Source organism: Sorex araneus, chromosome 2, assembly GCF_027595985.1.
Source record: "Sorex araneus isolate mSorAra2 chromosome 2, mSorAra2.pri, whole genome shotgun sequence".
Classification (NCBI taxonomy): Eukaryota; Metazoa; Chordata; class Mammalia; order Eulipotyphla; family Soricidae; genus Sorex; species Sorex araneus.
This window is the reverse complement of record NC_073303.1, coordinates 235,637,024-235,653,597: the sequence shown is the minus strand read 5'-3', so window position 1 is coordinate 235,653,597 and position 16,574 is coordinate 235,637,024. Positions and strand designations below refer to the sequence as shown.

At 45.3% G+C, this 16,574-nt stretch overlaps 2 protein-coding genes across 2 annotated transcripts; both read left to right on the top strand.

The window, feature by feature from the left end:
* The first annotated feature begins 651 nt into the window (after positions 1–651).
* On the top strand, positions 652–8,297 carry LOC101542709 (putative gustatory receptor clone PTE01). Its single transcript, XM_012935221.2, has 2 exons — positions 652–767; positions 7,355–8,297. The coding sequence occupies exons 1-2, from the start codon at positions 652–654 to the stop codon at positions 8,295–8,297; spliced, it is 1,059 nt and encodes a 352-aa protein (XP_012790675.2).
* A 3,422-nt stretch (positions 8,298–11,719) lies between these two features.
* LOC101542984 (olfactory receptor 18-like) lies at positions 11,720–16,311 on the top strand. Its single transcript, XM_012935222.2, has 2 exons — positions 11,720–11,745; positions 15,369–16,311. Exons 1-2 carry the CDS (start codon positions 11,720–11,722, stop codon positions 16,309–16,311), a joined length of 969 nt encoding a protein of 322 aa, XP_012790676.2.
* Positions 16,312–16,574: the final 263 nt, after the last annotated feature.

The following is a 16,574-nucleotide window of genomic DNA, read 5'->3' as shown; positions in this document are numbered from 1 at the left end:
CAATAATTTATTCCATCCAATATTCTAACACCTTCCCACCACATATATTTTGAATTATCCCACCTTATTCAAGCCTGTCCCCAAACAGGTCCTAAATAATTTATTTTGTATTGCTGGTTATGAATAATCCTTTTAAATGATGCAGAAACTTTTCCTTAGAGGAAAGCCTGTGAAGATTTTGTATCTCTACCAGAAGTCATTTAGCCCTTGTTTAAGAGATTACTCGCATGTTGTTGTTACAGCTTGACCCCTGTGTACTATTATATACATGTTTTGATCGAGATGGTTTCCCTTCTACTTTATACCCCATCCAATGTGGTGTGATACTGTTGGTAAATCAGTGGGTTATAGAAGGAGATGCCCCAGCAGTTTTAAAAATTTAAATAGATGATACAGCTGGAGTTAAACTCTCAACTGGATGGTGACTTAGGGCCAGGAGGCATCTCTGAAGCTTGTGGTTCTCTTCCAAGATTTATTTGTGAGTCTCTAGATCATGGCCATTAATGAGCATATATGGTTTCATAGCCAGTTTTTGAACATGACTGCCAGGCTCCCATAGGATAGGGGGATGAAATGGAGATCACCAATCTCTGACTTCATGGGAATCTGGAGATTTTGGTCACAAGACCAGCATTCGTGAGTTTCATTCTCATGGATGAGGCTCGACCTATAGCTGTGGAGATCATCTATGAATATAACAGCAATTGCGTTCTGGAGGGTTTTGTTTGCGGGACTCTGTTAGATCCCCAGATGAGACTCAGCCTGATGTGGGGTCTGGAGGCATCTCTCTAGCCTCAACTCTTATGATGATATTTTAATTTGATCATAGAATTTGAAAATGATGGCAACACCAACCTATAACAAGGCCAAATATTAACCTCTTGATACATCAAGCTTTGTAACTGTGGATTTTCTGATCTCTTCATGTGCCTATCTGAAAATTGCAAAATTGTTTACTTTATCTCTTCTTCTACATGGAGTAAGCGGATATTCTCTAATGACCTGTGACTAAACCCCCTTAATAACGCAATTCTCTCACCTGTTTGACTCTTTGGATTTTGCTCCTGTAACCTCTGTTTTATTTAGAAATGCATAGTAGTCTTTTAAACATCTGAAAGCATAAATGTGTGTGTAGTTATGAATTCTGTTCACAGATAATTCAGGAATTTTGGCTTTGATCAGACCAACTGATACAGGTTAGGTGAGAAGGTGCAGAGTTTCATGCTTCAATCTTGACTTCCAAGCCTTGGGGTTTTCTTTTGGGGTACCACCCAGTATACTTCTTTTTTTGGGGGGGTTATACCCTGCATAGCTCAGGTGTTACTCTTGGTTCTGAATGCAGGAATTATTCCTGGAAGTGCTCAGGGAACCAAATGGGATGCCAGGGATTGAACTCAGTTGGCTACATGCAAGGCAAACACCCTCCCCGCCGTAATGTCTGGCCAAGAATTTCTGTTTGCATTTGATCCATATTGGTTGACTTCCCCGCTGGTTCTTTCCTGTCCCTTAAAGCCCTCGTGCTGAGTGAGTTACACTGAAAACCCTACTCTGGATGGGGGTGGAGGGGTGCCCTGGACCGCAGGGTCTGCTCTGCATGAGGGTCCCCTGGTGTGACTCCCAGGCTGCAGCAGTCGAACATCTGGCCAGGGGCATCACCAGAACTACCAACTGCTTCCAATTCTATCAATTTATAAATTTTATAAATCTGATTTGATTGATAAAACGGATTTGATTGACAAATCTATTTGGTTGACAAATCTGACTTTGTTGACAAATCTGATGCTTCTTCTGATTTAAGAGAAGTACTGGATGCACACAGAAGGCAAGGAAAGTGCAAGTGTGATTTGTCTTTTTCAGTTTTCAGTCAGACAATGTGATGTAGGAAGTTGTTAATAGCAGAGTTGTTTCAGCACACAGTGTTCCAACCCCCAACCCTGTCCCCAGTGTGACTTCCCTTCCCTCCACCAACAGACCCAGGTCTATCACACCCCTAGACCTCCTCCTTGACAGGCAGGAAACAAACGAATTGCATCTCACAAGAGCAAGCATCATTCCGAACATTCACACAAACACCCATCAAAAAGCAGACAATTTTAACGTGCTGTTATAGAAAAAAAGAAAAGTCACACCCAAGAAAGATAGGGGGGAAAATGAAAGAAAAATAACACAAGAAATCAGGCTGGAGCGATAGTTCTGTGAGTAGGGCATTTGCCTTGCACACGGCCGACCTGGGTTTGATTCCCAGCATCAGATATGGTCTCCTGAGCACCGCCAGGAGTAATTCCTGAGTGCAAAAGCTAGGCGTAATCCCTGAGCATCGCAGGTTGTGACCCAAAAACTCAACAAACAAACAAACCCGAAAACACTCACGAATAATAATTAAAAAATAAATCTCGGGCCGGAGCAATAGCACAACGGGTAGGGCGTTTGCTTTACACGCGGCTGACCCGGGTTCGATCCCCGGCATCCCATATGGTCCCCCAAGCACTGCCAGGAGTAATTCGTGAGTGCTAAAACCAGGAGTAACCCCTGAGCATCGCTGGGTGTGACCCAAAAAGCAAAAAAAAAAAAATCTCATCATCACCACCACCAGCACCACCACCAGCACCAAAAAGAAAATATATGCTGTTTGATTAGTCATGACAAACACAATTCCTTGGGAGATGTCAGCGTCCACTCATAAATTTTATTTCAATAGACACTGAAATAAACACTGAGAGCTTTCAAATTGGACCTTGAGGAGCACAGGTGGTTTCCAGGGGAGAGAAACCCCAGCCCCTCACATCAATTTCCCGATTTCCTCCTGTCTCCCATTAGCAGTCCCCAGGGACTGGGCTAACGAGAATCAGAATCTTCTTACCACAAGTTCTGTGGCTTGATCCCTCAAGACCGTGGTGACATCATAAGGAGTCAGCCCTGCAGCCTGGAAGGTATTTCTCAGCGGGGATCACCTCTGGGTCGCCTTTCATCACCAACACCTCTGCAGGCTCATGCCCGCCTTCCCTCCTTCACATCCCCATCTCAGCTCTCCTCCCTCACCCGGGCACAGAGCCCAGCTCGGAGCATGAGCCCAGAGAGACGCAGAGACCAGTGAGTGCGGGGGGGGGGGAATGCTGGGTGCGGGAGACTGGGCCTGATTCTTGCCTCCCCAACCAGGCAAGTGGGGTCTGCAGACACATGGAGCAGCCGTGCATCATTCCGGCTGATGCACAGGGCGCTCATGTTTGCTTTTCAGCATTGGGGTTCACGGTTCTCAGGAAATATTCTACTTTCCCCACCAGCATCTCTAGCATTTGACCTTCCCAATGCATTATTGATGAATCACCCCACCCCCAAACTGTTCCAGAACACATCAAAATTGTCACAGATCAAACCAAGCAGGATGGAGCCACAGTCTGGTATTAGTTGGCACCTGGAGGTGGTTAATGAAACCCTGACAGGGAAGTTCAACTGTCTCTCTCTGGGCAGCAGAGAAAGTCCCAAGCTGTTGGAGGGACTTGGGAAAATAGATGGTGCATAGGGTGCTTACCTGGCTCAGGGCCACTCAGGGTTGAGCTCTGTTATCCAAAGGCTTCACTGAGCACCGTCAGAAGTGATTCCTGAGTGCAGAGTTGGTAGTCAGCCCTGAGCATGGCTGTCGGGAGTCAGTCCTGAGCATCGCTGGCTGTGGCCCTGAAACAAAACCAAAAGCACTTGTTTGAAACCCCACAGAAGTGCAGAATGGGCTCTCTTGATTCATTTCATGCTGGCCTTGAAGGTGGGAGTTCTGAGGGTGTTTCCCGCGGAGGTACATTTGCTCATGTCACAAGGGCCAGGGCTTACTCCTGGCTTGGTCTCAGGGATCACTCTTGGGGGTTTGGAGACATAGAGGTTGTTTGGGTGTGGGTCACTGCAAGGGCCTTAACTGCTGCTCTCTTTCTCCTGCCCCTGTGTTCTTTTATCTTTTCATAATTTGATTGAGATAATATTGTATCAGTTTCAGGTGATCAAAAAAAAAAGCACTGTTGTCTCACTGTTCATCGATTTACTCGAGCGGGCACCAGTAATGTCCCATTGTGAGACTTGTTACTGTTTTTGGCATATTGAATCTGCCACAGGTACCTTGCCAGGCTCTGCTGTGCAGGTGGGATACTCTGATAGCTCGTCGGGCTCTCCAAGAGGGACAGAGGAATTGAACCCATGTTGGCCTCAACAAGGCAAACACCCTACCCTCTGTGCTGTCGCTTTACCCCTGGTGGTAATAATGATTTGTAATTTTAATATTTTGCAAAGTGATCGCCCACATGGATTCTATTTCATCTATGTGGCACCATCCAAAAACCTCAATTTTTTTGGGTGATGAGATCTTTTAATATTTATAATTGTAGCAATCTTGGAAAGATTGGATTGCAACAATCATACTAACTGTAGTCACCAGATATACATATATCCACATAATCTTTCTTCCTTTCTTCTTTTCTTTTCTCTTTCCAACCTCCTACTCTCTCTACCTCTCTACTTTCTTCCTCTCTCCTTCCTTCCTTCCTTCCTTCCTTCCTTCCTTCCTTCCTTCCTTCCTTCCTTCCTTCCTTCCTTCCTTCCTTCCTTCCTTCCTTCCTTCCTTCCTTTCTTCCTTCCCCTCCTTCCCGCCTCCCTCCCTCCTTCCCTCCCTTCCTCCCTCCCTCCTTCCTTCTTTCCTTCCTTCCTTCCTTCCTTCCTTCCTTCCTTCCTTCCTTCCTTCCTTCCTTCCTTCCTTCCTTCCTTCCTTCCTTCCTTCCTTCCTTCCTTCCTTCCTTCCTTTTTTGGGTCACATCCAGTAATGCTCAGGGCTTACTCTTGGCTCTACACTCAGGGAATCTCTCCTGCAGGGTCTCAAACCCAGGTTGGCCTCAAGCAAGGCAAATTCTCCCCACTGTACTAATGCTCTGGCTCCCCAAACTTATTTATTTTCTTTTTTTTATTAGTGAATCACCATGAGTTACAATTACAAACTTATGAGCTTTCATGCTTGCATTTTGTTTACATCACTCCACCAGTGCCCAGTCCCCTCTACCAATGCTCCCAGTATCCCTCCAACCCTTCCACCCCATCCCCCCTACCCCACTCCACCTCTGTGGCAGGGCGTTCCCGTTTTATCTCTCTATCCTTTTGGGTGCTGTGGTTTGCAACAGAGGCACTGCAAGGTCATTGTGTTTGGTCTATATTCTATTTTCAGTGTGCATCTCCCATCCCGTGCAGGTCCTCAAACCACACTTAAACTTACTTATTTTCTAAATGACGATGCAAACTTTATTTTTTGCCCAGGGACTGTGCAGATAGAGAGAGTGGTTGACAAGCATAATATTTTCACGGAATGGGGACTGGGGATGTTTTCAGGGGTACAGCAGTTGCTTGGCATATGTGAAATCCAGTTCATCAATATAAGACACACAGACATTAGCAGCAAACAATAGCCAATGCTAGCGATAGGAAAAATGAAGGTAGATACTATTACAGTAATTTCACAGTCTACTCTAAGGGAATTAAATGTTCCATGTATGAGTAAAATTACGTGATATTCATGTTCTTTATTTTTATTCTATATTTTAATTTAATTTAATTTAATTTTTTTATTTTTAAAGAAATATTTTATTGAACCACCGTGAAAAAAAGAAGAAAAAATACAAAGCTTTCATGTTTAAGTCACAGTCAAATACTGATTAAACCACCATCCCTTCACCAGTGCACCCGTTCCACCACCAAGAACCCCAATACACCCCCCTCCCACCCCACCCCATCTAAGTAGCTAATGATATTCCCATTATTCTCTGTATATATTGAGTACATTCCATATTTCCATACAGAACTCACTATTATTGATTGGAAATTTTCCCCAATAATCAGGCCTGCTGAATAGGCATCATCTAATAATTTCTCTTCATTGCTAAGAGTGAAGACTTTGAGTCTTCGCGCGGTTTTGGGTTTCTAATATTTTAGCTCAGTTCACAGTCAAAATGGATGGCTGCAAGAATCCGCTCTGGTGCCAAAATGGGTTAGGAGACCTCAGGATCACAGTCAATAGGCGCGGAGGGTCTGCTTCTCGTGCCTACTTGAATTTTGAATTATTTTGAATTTTGCCCTATCACCCGAGCCTGCCCCAAAGGCAGATCCTTAATAATTTATTTTGTACTGCTTATTATGAATAATCCATTAAAAATGATCCCAAATGTTTTCCTTATGGAAAATATGTGAAAATTGTTCTATCTCATCTTGGAGCCATTAAGCCCTTGTATGAAAGATTACTAATATGTTCTTACAGGTCCTTCTACTTTCTGTCCCATAAAGTGTGGTATGCTACTCTTGGTCCATCAGTGTCAGAGAGTATAAGATTCTAAAATCCAGTAATTCTACAACTTTTAGTAGGGTGATAGAGTTGGAGTTGAATTTTTAGCTGGATTGTGACTTTGGTGTTGAGAGGCATCTCTGTAGCTTATGGCTCTCTTCTGATATTTATTTGTGAGTCTCTGGATCATCGCCATGAATGAGCTTATATAGCACCCGAGGCAGTTGGTGGGTGTGACTGCCAGGAACTCAGAAGGAAGCATAGGGAAATGGAGGGAGGTGGCCTATTCCTGACTCCCTGGGAGCCTGGAGATTTTGGTCACAAAACCCGCATACCTGAGGCTTTCAATAGATTCATTCATGGATGAGGCTCGCCATGAGCCTGTGGAGATGGCCCAAGAGCATGGTGGCGTCTTGTTCTTGAGGTTTTAGGCTGCCCGGGCTCTGTTCTTTTGGGGCAGGTGCTGGGCTCCCCTGTCCCTCTCCGAGGTGCTCCAGATGAAGTCAGCCTTGGCGTGGGGTGTGGAGCACCTCTTTTTATTTTCATCACAGGTAAGGAATTTTTAACAGATGAACACTTATGGGATTGATAAGTTTCTTCATTCACCACTGCCCTAGCACCACAGGCCCTCCAGCAATTCCCTTTTTCATGCCTCTGTCCATCTCATCTCTTCCCACACTGCTCACCTCTAATGCTGTAGTCTCAGTAACAATTCCCTAATTAGCACAGTTTTTTTCTTCTAAACGAGATTCTGAAAACCTTCGTTCTTTCATTTCCTTAAAGTACTGGACACGGCTTTCCTATCGTTTGACTTTTGGAATCTTGAAATTTCCGCGTTTCTCATCTTCCTGTCACTCACCTTTTCCAAGTCAGGAGGAGACAGCAGGAGGATGGAGTAAAAGTCCAGAGAAAATGGTGCTAAGATGAATGTTTGTCGCAAACTGAGACCTGTAGTGAAAGTGTCTAAGACCCAAGTGAAGTCGCTGTGATTCGGGGTTCCTTGGATTCAAACTATTGACAGTGATGGACCCACTCTCATTTCTTTGCCTCAAGGTGTCTCTGCGCTGTGGACCCCCACAATGTCTCAGGGGCCGTGGAGTTCCTCCTCCTGGGGCTCTCAGATGACCCCCGAGTCCAGCCCGTCCTCTTCGGCATCTTCTTGTCCATGTACCTGGTCACCATCACGGGGAACCTGCTCATCGCGCTGGCCATCAGCTCCGACCCCCGCCTGCACACCCCCATGTACATCTTCCTGTCTGTTTTGTCCACAGCTGACATCGGCTTTACCTCCACCACGGTCCCAAAGGTGATTTGGGACATTCACACTCAGAGCAGAGATATCTCTCACGCTGGCTGCCTGGTACAACTGACTCTTTTTATCCTTTTTGGGTGTTTGGACAGTGTCATTCTAGGGGTGATGGCCTATGATCGCTTTGTGGCCATCTGCCACCCACTGCATTACCCTGTCATCATGAACCCCCGTCTCTGTGGCTGGCTGATTCTGGGGTCCATCTGCATCAGCCTGCTGGACTCCCAGATGTATTGCTTGATGATGTCACAGCTCAGCTTTTGCAGTCAGGTGGAAATCCCTCACTTCTTCTGTGAGCCCCCTCAACTGCTCAGGCTGGCCTGTGGGGACATCTTCATTGATAACCTCATCATATATTTTATTGTTGCTATTGTGGGTGGTATTCCAGTCTCGGGGATTTTTTATTCTTACACGAAAATCGTCTCCTCTGTTTTGAGAATCTCATCCAAAGGCGGGAGGTCTAAAGCCTTCTCCACCTGTGGCTCTCACCTGTCCGTGGTTTGCTTGTTTTATGGGACAGCCATGGGGGTGTTCCTCAGCTCAGCCATCTCCCAATCCCCCCAGAAAGGGGCAGTAGCTTCAGTGATGTACACTATGGTCGTTCCCATGCTCAACCCCTTCATCTACAGCCTGAGAAACCAGGACATCAAGAGGGCCTTCCAGAAATTTCTCAGTAGGACAGTTTAGCCTGAATTGTTATGCTTATAATTAAAATATTTTTATTTTTAATTTTAATAAAGTTTTTCACAATAGTTTATTACATTCAATATTCTAACACCTTCCAACCACATTTTTTTAATTATCCCACCATCATCCAGGCCTGGCCCAACACAGGTTGAAATAATTTATTTTGTACTGTTAGTTATGAATAATCCACTTAAGAGATCCAAAAACGTTTCCTTAGAAAAATTGTGTGAAGATTGTCGTATCTCACCTTGATATTATTTAGCTCTCATGTAAGAAATTACTCACATGTTGTTACAGGTTGACCCTTGTGTACTAATACATACATGTTTTGATCGAGATGGTTTGCCTTCTACTTTATACCCCATCCAATGTGGTGTGCTATTTTTGGTAAACTAGTGGTTTAGAGTATGAGATGCCCCGGCAATTCTAACATTTTAAATAGGGTGATACAGCTGAGTTAAACTCTCAACTGGATGGTGACTTAGGGCCAGGAGGCATTTCTGAAGCTTGTGGCTCTCTTCTAAGTTTTATTCGTGAGTCTCTGGATCATGGCCGTTAATGAGCTTATAGGGTTTCAGAGGCAGTTTTTGAGCGTGACTGCTAGGTTCCAAGATGGAATGGGGGGTGAGAGGAAGGTTATCCATCTCTGACTTCATGAGAATCTGTAGATTTTGGTCACACGACCTGCATACCTGAGTTTCATTCTCATGCATGAGGCTCATCCCAAACCTGTGGAGATCAGCTATGAACATGACGACAATTGTGTTCTGGAGAGTTTTGGTTGTTGGGGCTCTGCTGGACCCCCAGATGAGACTCAGCCTAGTGTGGTGTCTGGAGGCATCTCTCTAGCTTCAATTCTGTTTTTTTAAATTTTTTTATTGAATAGCGTGAAAAACGTTACAAAGCTTTCAGGTTTAAGTCTAAGTCATATAATGATAAAAACCCCCATCCCTTCACCAGTGCACATGTTCCACCACCAAGAACCCCAATATGCCCCCCTCCCACACCCAACATCACAGCTGAGTGGCTAATGATCTTCACTTTAATCTCTCTATACTTTGAATACTTTCAATATTTCACCAGAGAACTCACTATTATTATTTGGAAGTTCACCCAACAATCAAACCTGCTGAAAAGGCATCATTTGATAATTTGTTTTCCATTGCTGAGAATGGAGATTATATGAGCTCATGCAGCTGCGACAGAGGCAGCATAGTTTTGGATTTCTGATATTTTAGCTCAGTTCACAGCTCATATGCATTTCTATAAGAAGCGCTGGGTGCCAAATGGGTTAGTAGACCTTCCGGATCATTGTCTTAAAGGAGCAGAGGTCTAGCCTCAATTCTTATGATGATATTTTTATTTGATCATAAAATTGGAAAATTATGGCAACAACAACCTATGACATGGCCAAATGTTAAGCTCCTGATCCACCAAACTTTGTAACTATGCATTTTCTGATCTCTTTATCTACCTATCTGACAATTGCAAAATTGCTGCTGTTAGCTCTTCTTCTACCTGGAGCGAGGGGATATTCTCTAATGACACGTCACCAAACCCCCTTAATAACCTAGTTCTCTCACCTGTTTGACTCTCTGGATTTTGCTTCTGTCACCTCTGTCTTATTTAGAAATACATAATTGTCTTTTAAACATCTGAAAACATAAAATGTGTGTGTAGTTATGAATTCTGTTCACAGGCTATTCAGGAATTTTGGCTTTGATCGGACAAACTGGTACAGGTTAGGTGAGAAGGTGCAGAGTTTCATGCTTCAATCTTAGCTTCCAAGCCTTGGGATATTCTTTTGGGATACCACCCAGTATACTTCTTTTTTTGGGGGGTTATACCCTGCATAACTCAGGTGTTACTCCTGGATCTGAATACAGGAATTATTCCTGGAAGTGCTCAGGGAACCAAATGGGATGCCAGGGATTGAACTCAGTTGGCTACATGCAAGTTAAATGCCCTCTCTGCCGTACTGTCTGGCCAAGAACTTCTATTTGCATTTGATCCATATTGGTTGACTTCCCTGCTGGTTCTTTCCTGTCCTTTAAAGCTCTCATGCTGAGCGAGTTACACTGAAAACCCTACTCTAGATGGGGGTTGGGGGATGCTCCTGGACCACAGGGTCTGCTCTGCATGAGGGTCCCCTGGTACAACTCCCAGGCTGCAACAGCTATGGCTGAGCATCTGGCCAGGGGCATCACCAGAACTACCAACTGCTTCCAATTCTATCAATTTATAAACTTTATAAATCCAATTTGATTGATAAAACTGACTTGATTGACAAATCTATTTGGTTGACAAATCTGATGCTTCTTCTGATTTAAGAGAAGGACCTGTGCACACAGAGGGCAAGGAAAAGCAAGCGTGATTTCTCTTTTTCAGTTTCCAGTCAGACACTGTGATGTAGGAAGTTGTTAATAGCAGAGTTGTTTCAGGCACACAGTGTTCCAACCCATACCCTGTTCCCAGTGTGACTTCCCTCCAACAGCCCCAGGTCCATCACACCCCTAGCCCTCCTCCTTGGCAGGCATGAAACAAATGAATTGCATCTCACAAGAGCAAGCATCATTCTGAACATTCACACAAACACCCATCAAAAAAGCAGACAATTACAACATGCTGTTATAGAAAAAAAGAAAAGCCACACCCAAGAAAGATAGGGGGGAAAATGAAAGAAAAATAACACAAAAAATCAGGCTGGAGCGATAGTTCTGTGAGTAGCGCATTTGCCTTGCACATGGCCGACCTGGGTTTGATTCCCAGCATCAGATATGGTCTCCTGAGCACCGCCAGGAGTAACTCCTGAGTGCAAAAGCTAGGAGTAATCCCTGAGCATCGCAGGTTGTGACCCAAAAACTCAAAAAACAAACAAACCCGAAAACACTCACCAAAAATCATTTAAAAAAGAAACAAATCTCATCACCACCACCAGCACCAAAAAGATAATATATGCTGTTTGATTAGTCATGATGAACACTAAGGAGCAGAGGTTCCTTAGTGTTGTGAGATGTCAGCGTCCACTCACATATTTCATTTAAATAGACACTGAAGTGAACACTGAGAGCTTTCAAATTGGACCTTGAGGAGCAGAGGTGGTTGCCAGGGCAGAGAAACCCCAGCCCCTCACATCAATTTCCCACTTTCCTCCTGTCTCCCATTAGCAGTCCCCAGGGACTGGGCTAACGAGAATCAGAATCTTCTTACCACAAGTTCTGTGGCTTGATCCCTCAAGGCTGTGGCGACATCATAAGGAGTCAGCCCTGCAGCCTGGAGGGTATTTCTCAGCGGGGATCACCTCTGGGTCTCCTTTCATCACCAACGCCTGTGCAGGCTCATGCCCGCCATCTCCTTCCTCCCCACCCTGAGCACGGTCTCAGCTCTCCTCCTTCACCGTGGCACAGAGCCCAGCTCGGAGCATGAGCCCGCAGAGACGCAGAGACCAGTGAGTGCTGGGGGGGGGGTGCTGGCGAGGGAGTCTAGGTCTGGCTCTTGTCTCCCACCCAGGCAAGTGGGGTCTGCAGACACACACAAAGCAGCCGTGCATCATTCTGGGTGATGCACAGAGACACACAGGACGCTCATGTTTGCTTTTCAATGTTAGGGGTTCACAGCTCTCAGGAAATATTCTACTTTCCCCACCACTATTTCTAGTATTTGACCTTCTCAATGCATTATTGATGAATCTCCCCAACCCCAAACTCATCCTGTAAACTCCAAAATTGTCACAGATCTGCGCAAGCAGGTTGGAGCCACAGTCTGGAATTAGTTGGCATCTGGAGGTAGTTAGTGTCACCCTGACAGGGAAGTAGAACTGTCTCTCTCTCTGGGTAGCAGAGAATGTCCCAAAGCTGTTGGAGGGACTGGAGCAAATAGACGGTGCATAGGGTGCTTTCCTGGCACATGGCCAGTCGGGGTTGGAGCTCTGGTATCCAAAGGGTTCACTGAGCACCGCCAGGAGTGATTCCTGAGCGCAGAGTTGGGACTCAGCCCTGAGCATCGCTGGGTGTGGCCCTGAAACAAACCCAAGAACACTTGTTTGAAACCCACAGAAGTGCGGAACAGGCTGTTTTGGTTTATTTGATGCTGGCCTTGAAGGTGAGAGTTCCCAGGGAGTGTCCTGCAGAGGTGCATTTGCTCCAGTCACAAGGGCCAGGGCTTACTCCTGGCTTGGTCTCAGGGATCACTCTAGGGGGTTTGGGGAACGTTGGGGAACATGTTTTCGATTGAACGTGGGTCACTGCAAGTGCCTTACCTGCTTTCTTTCTTTCTCCTGCCCCAATTTTCTTTTTATCTTTTCATAATATGATTGAGATGATATTATGTCAGTTTCAGGTTATAAAAAAGACTTGTTATTTCAATATTTTGCAAAGTGGTCACCAATGGATTCTATTTGATCTGTGTGGCACCATATAAAATTGTCAATCTTTTTTTGGGTTTTGAGAACTTTGAAGATTTATAATTTTAGCAATCGTTGAAATGATTGGGTTGCAACAATAGTATATACTGTAATCACCAGATATACATATATCCACATAATCTTTTTCTTTTCTTCTCTTTTTTTGTCCTTTCAACCTTCTCTATTTCTCCTTCCCTCCCTCCCTTCCTTCCTCTATTCCTCCCGACTTCCATCCTTCCCTCCCTCCTTCCCTCCCTCCCTCCCTCCCTCCCTCCATCCCTCCCTCCCTCCCTCCCTCCCTCCCTCCCTTCCTTCCTTCCTTCCTTCCTTCCTTCCTTCCTTCCTTCCTTCCTTCCTTCCTTCCTCCCTCCCTCTCTCCCTCCCTCCCTCCCTCCCTCCCTCCCTCCCTCCCTCCCTCCCTTTCTTTCCTCCCTCCCTCCCTCCCTCCCTCCCTCCCTCCCTCCCTCCCTCCCTTCCTTCCTTCCTTCCTCCCTCCCTCCCTTCCTTCCTTCCTTCCTTCCTTCCTTCCTTCCTTCCTTCCTTCCTTCCTTCCTTCCTTCCTTCCTCCCTCCCTCTCTCCCTCCCTCCCTCCCTCCCTCCCTCCCTCCCTCCCTCCCTCCCTTTCTTTCCTCCCTCCCTCCCTCCCTCCCTCCCTCCCTCCCTCCCTCCCTCCCTTCCTTCCTTCCTCCCTCCCTCCCTCCCTCCCTGCCTTCCTTCCTTCCTTCCTTCCTTCCTTCCTTCCTTCCTTCCTTCCTTCCTTCCTTCCTTCCTTCCTTCCTTCCTTCCTTCCTTCCTATGTATTTTTTGGATCACAACCAGTGATGCTTAGTGCTTACTTTTGGCTCTACTCTTTGGAATCTCTCCTGGAGATGCTTGAACCTGGGTCAGCTGCAAGCTAGGCAAACTCACTCCCCACTGTACTAATGCTTCGGTGCCCCAAACTTATTTATTTTCTAAATTGAAGATGCGAACTTTATTTCTTTCCCAGGGACTGCGCGGATAGAGAAAGTGGATGACAAGGTCAATATTTTCAGGGAACTAGGGGTGTTGTCTGGGGTACAGAGTTGCTCAGCATATGTGAAACCCAATTCATCATATAACACACACATTAGCAGAAAACATTAGTGAATATTAGTAATAAGAAAAATGAAGTACTTTATTACATTATTAATAAAAAATGTAATACTTTATTACAATGTTTTCACAAATAATCCACAGCGAGGGAATTAAACATCCCATGTTTGAGTAAAATTAAGTGATACTTATTCATGCTCTTTTATTATATATTATAATTTTTTAAATTATTAAAAAATTAATTTTATAAGTTGTTCACAATAATGTATTACATTCAATATCTCAACACCAATCACCCCATCATTATACCTTCTCACCACCATTATTTTGAATTTTCCCCTATTACCCAAGCCTGGCCCAAAGGCAGATCCTAAATAATTTATTATGTATTGCTAGTTATGAATTATCCACTAAAATGATCCAAAAAGATTTCCTTAGAGGAAAGTGTGTGAAAATTGTTCTATCTCACCTTGGAGGCATTAAGCCCTTGCATGAAAGATTACTAATATGTTCCTGGTCCTTCTACTTTCTGCCGCATCAAATATGGTGTGCTACTCTTGGCACATCAGTGTCAGAGAGTATGAGATTCTAAAATCCAGTAATTCTAAAATTTTTAATCTGGTGATAGAGTTGGAGTTGAATTTTAAACTGGATGGTGACTTTGGGGTCCGGAGGCATCTCTGCAGCTTGTGGCTCTCTTCTGACATTTATTTGTGAATCTCTGGATCATGGCCTGGATCAAATGAGCTTATTTGGCACCCGAGGAAGTGGTGGGTGTGACTGCCAAGAACGCAGAAGGAAGCATAGGGAAATGGAGTGAGGTGGTCCATTTCCGACTCCCTGGGAGCCTGGAGATTTTGGTTACAAAACCCGCATACCTGAGGCTTTCAACAGATTCATTCATGGATGAGGCTTGTTCTGAGCCTGTGGAGATGGGCTGTGAGAATGGCGGCGTCTGGTTCTGGAGGTTTTAGGCTGCCTGGGCTCTGCTCTGTTGGGTTAGGCGCTGAGCTTAGCTGCCCCACTCGGAGGTGCCCTGGATGAAGTCAGCCTGGCCCGGAGTGTGGAGCATCTCTGTTTATTTTCATTACAGGTAAGATATTTACAACAGTTAAAAGCTTATGGAATTGATAAGTTACCTCACTCACCACTGCCCTAGCACCCCAGACCCTCTAGCAATGCCCTTTTTCATGCCTCTGCTCACCTCCTCTCTTCTCACACTGGTCACCCCTAATTCTGTAGTCCTGGTAACGGTTCTCTGAATAACACAGTTTTTTTCTTTGAAATGAGATTCTGAAACCTTCGTTCTTTCATTTCCTTTAAAGTCCTGGACACTGTTTGCTATCATTTGACTTTTGGAATCCTGAAATTTCCTCATTCCTCATCTTTCTGTCACTCACCCTTTCCAAGCCAGGCTGAGACAGCAGGGGGATGGAGTAAAAGTCCAGCGAAAATGATGCTAAGAAGAATGTTTATCGCAAACCCACACTTGGTAGTGAAAGTGTCTAAGTCCCATGTGAAGTCGCTGTGATTCTGGGTTCCTTGGATCCAAACTATTGACAATGATGGACCCATTCTCATTTCTTTGTCCCAAGGTGTCTCTGCGCCGTGGATCCCCACAATTTCACAGGGACCGTGGAGTTCCTCCTCCTGGGGCTCTCAGATGACCTCCGAGTCCAGCCCATCCTGTTCGGCCTCTTCCTGTCCATGTACCTGGTCACCGTCACGGGGAACCTGCTCATCGTGCTGGCCATCAGCTCTGACTCCCGCTTGCACACCCCCATGTACTTCTTCCTGTCTGTTTTGTCCACAGCTGACATTGGCTTTACCTCCACCACGGTCCCAAAGGCGATTTGGGACATTCACACTCTGAACAAAAATATCTCTCATGCTGGCTGCCTGGTGCAACTGTCTCTTTTTCATGTTTTTGGCTGTTTGGACACTGTCATTCTAGGGGTGATGGCCTATGATCGCTTTGTGGCCATCTGCCATCCCCTGCACTACCCCGTCATCATGAACCCCCGTCTCTGTGGCCGGTTGATTCTGGGGTCCATCTGCATCAGCCTGCTGGACTCCCAGCTGCATTGCTTGATGATGTCACAGCTCATCTTTTGTAGCCAGGTGGAAATCCCTCACTTCTTCTGTGACCCCCCTCAACTGCTCAGGCTGGCCTGTGGGGACATCTTCATTGATAACCTGATCATGTATTTTATTGGTGCTCTTCTGGGAGGTGTTCCAGTCTCGGGGATTTTTTATTCTTACACAAAAATAATCTCCTCTGTCTTGAAAATCTCATCCACAGGTGGGCGGTCCAAAGCCTTCTCCACCTGTGGCTCTCACCTGTCCATGGTTTGCTTGTTTTATGGGACAGCCATGGGGGTGTACCTCAGTTCAGCTGTCTCACAGTCCCCCCGGAAGGGGGCAGTGACCTCAGTGATGTACACTATGGTTGTCCCCATGCTCAACCCCTTTATCTATAGCCTGAGAAACCAGGACATAAAGAGGGCCTTTCAGAAGTTTCTCAGCAGGACAGTTTAGCCTCAATTCTTATTTATTTATTTATTTATTTATTTATTTATTTATTTATTTATTTATTTATTGCTTTTTGGGTCACACCTGGTGATGCTCAGGGGTTACTCATGGCTCTGTACTCAGGAATCACCCCTGGCGGTACTCAGGGGACCATATGGGTTGCTGGGAATCGAACTGGGTCGGCCGCATGCAAGGCAAATGTCCTAACCGCTGTGCTATTGCTCCAGCCCATAACCTCAATTCTTATATTTTTATTTGTTCATAGAATT

Coding starts and splice junctions, on each gene's coding strand:
- LOC101542984 (XM_012935222.2), top strand. CDS start 11,720: ATGAGCCCGCAGAGACGCAGAGACCA. Junction 11,746..15,368: donor CCGCAGAGACGCAGAGACCA/GTGAGTGCTGGG, acceptor CTTTGTCCCAAG/GTGTCTCTGCGCCGTGGATC.
- LOC101542709 (XM_012935221.2), top strand. CDS start 652: ATGGATGAGGCTCGACCTATAGCTGTGGAGATCATCTATGAATATAAC. Junction 768..7,354: donor CAGATGAGACTCAGCCTGAT/GTGGGGTCTGGA, acceptor CTTTGCCTCAAG/GTGTCTCTGCGCTGTGGACC.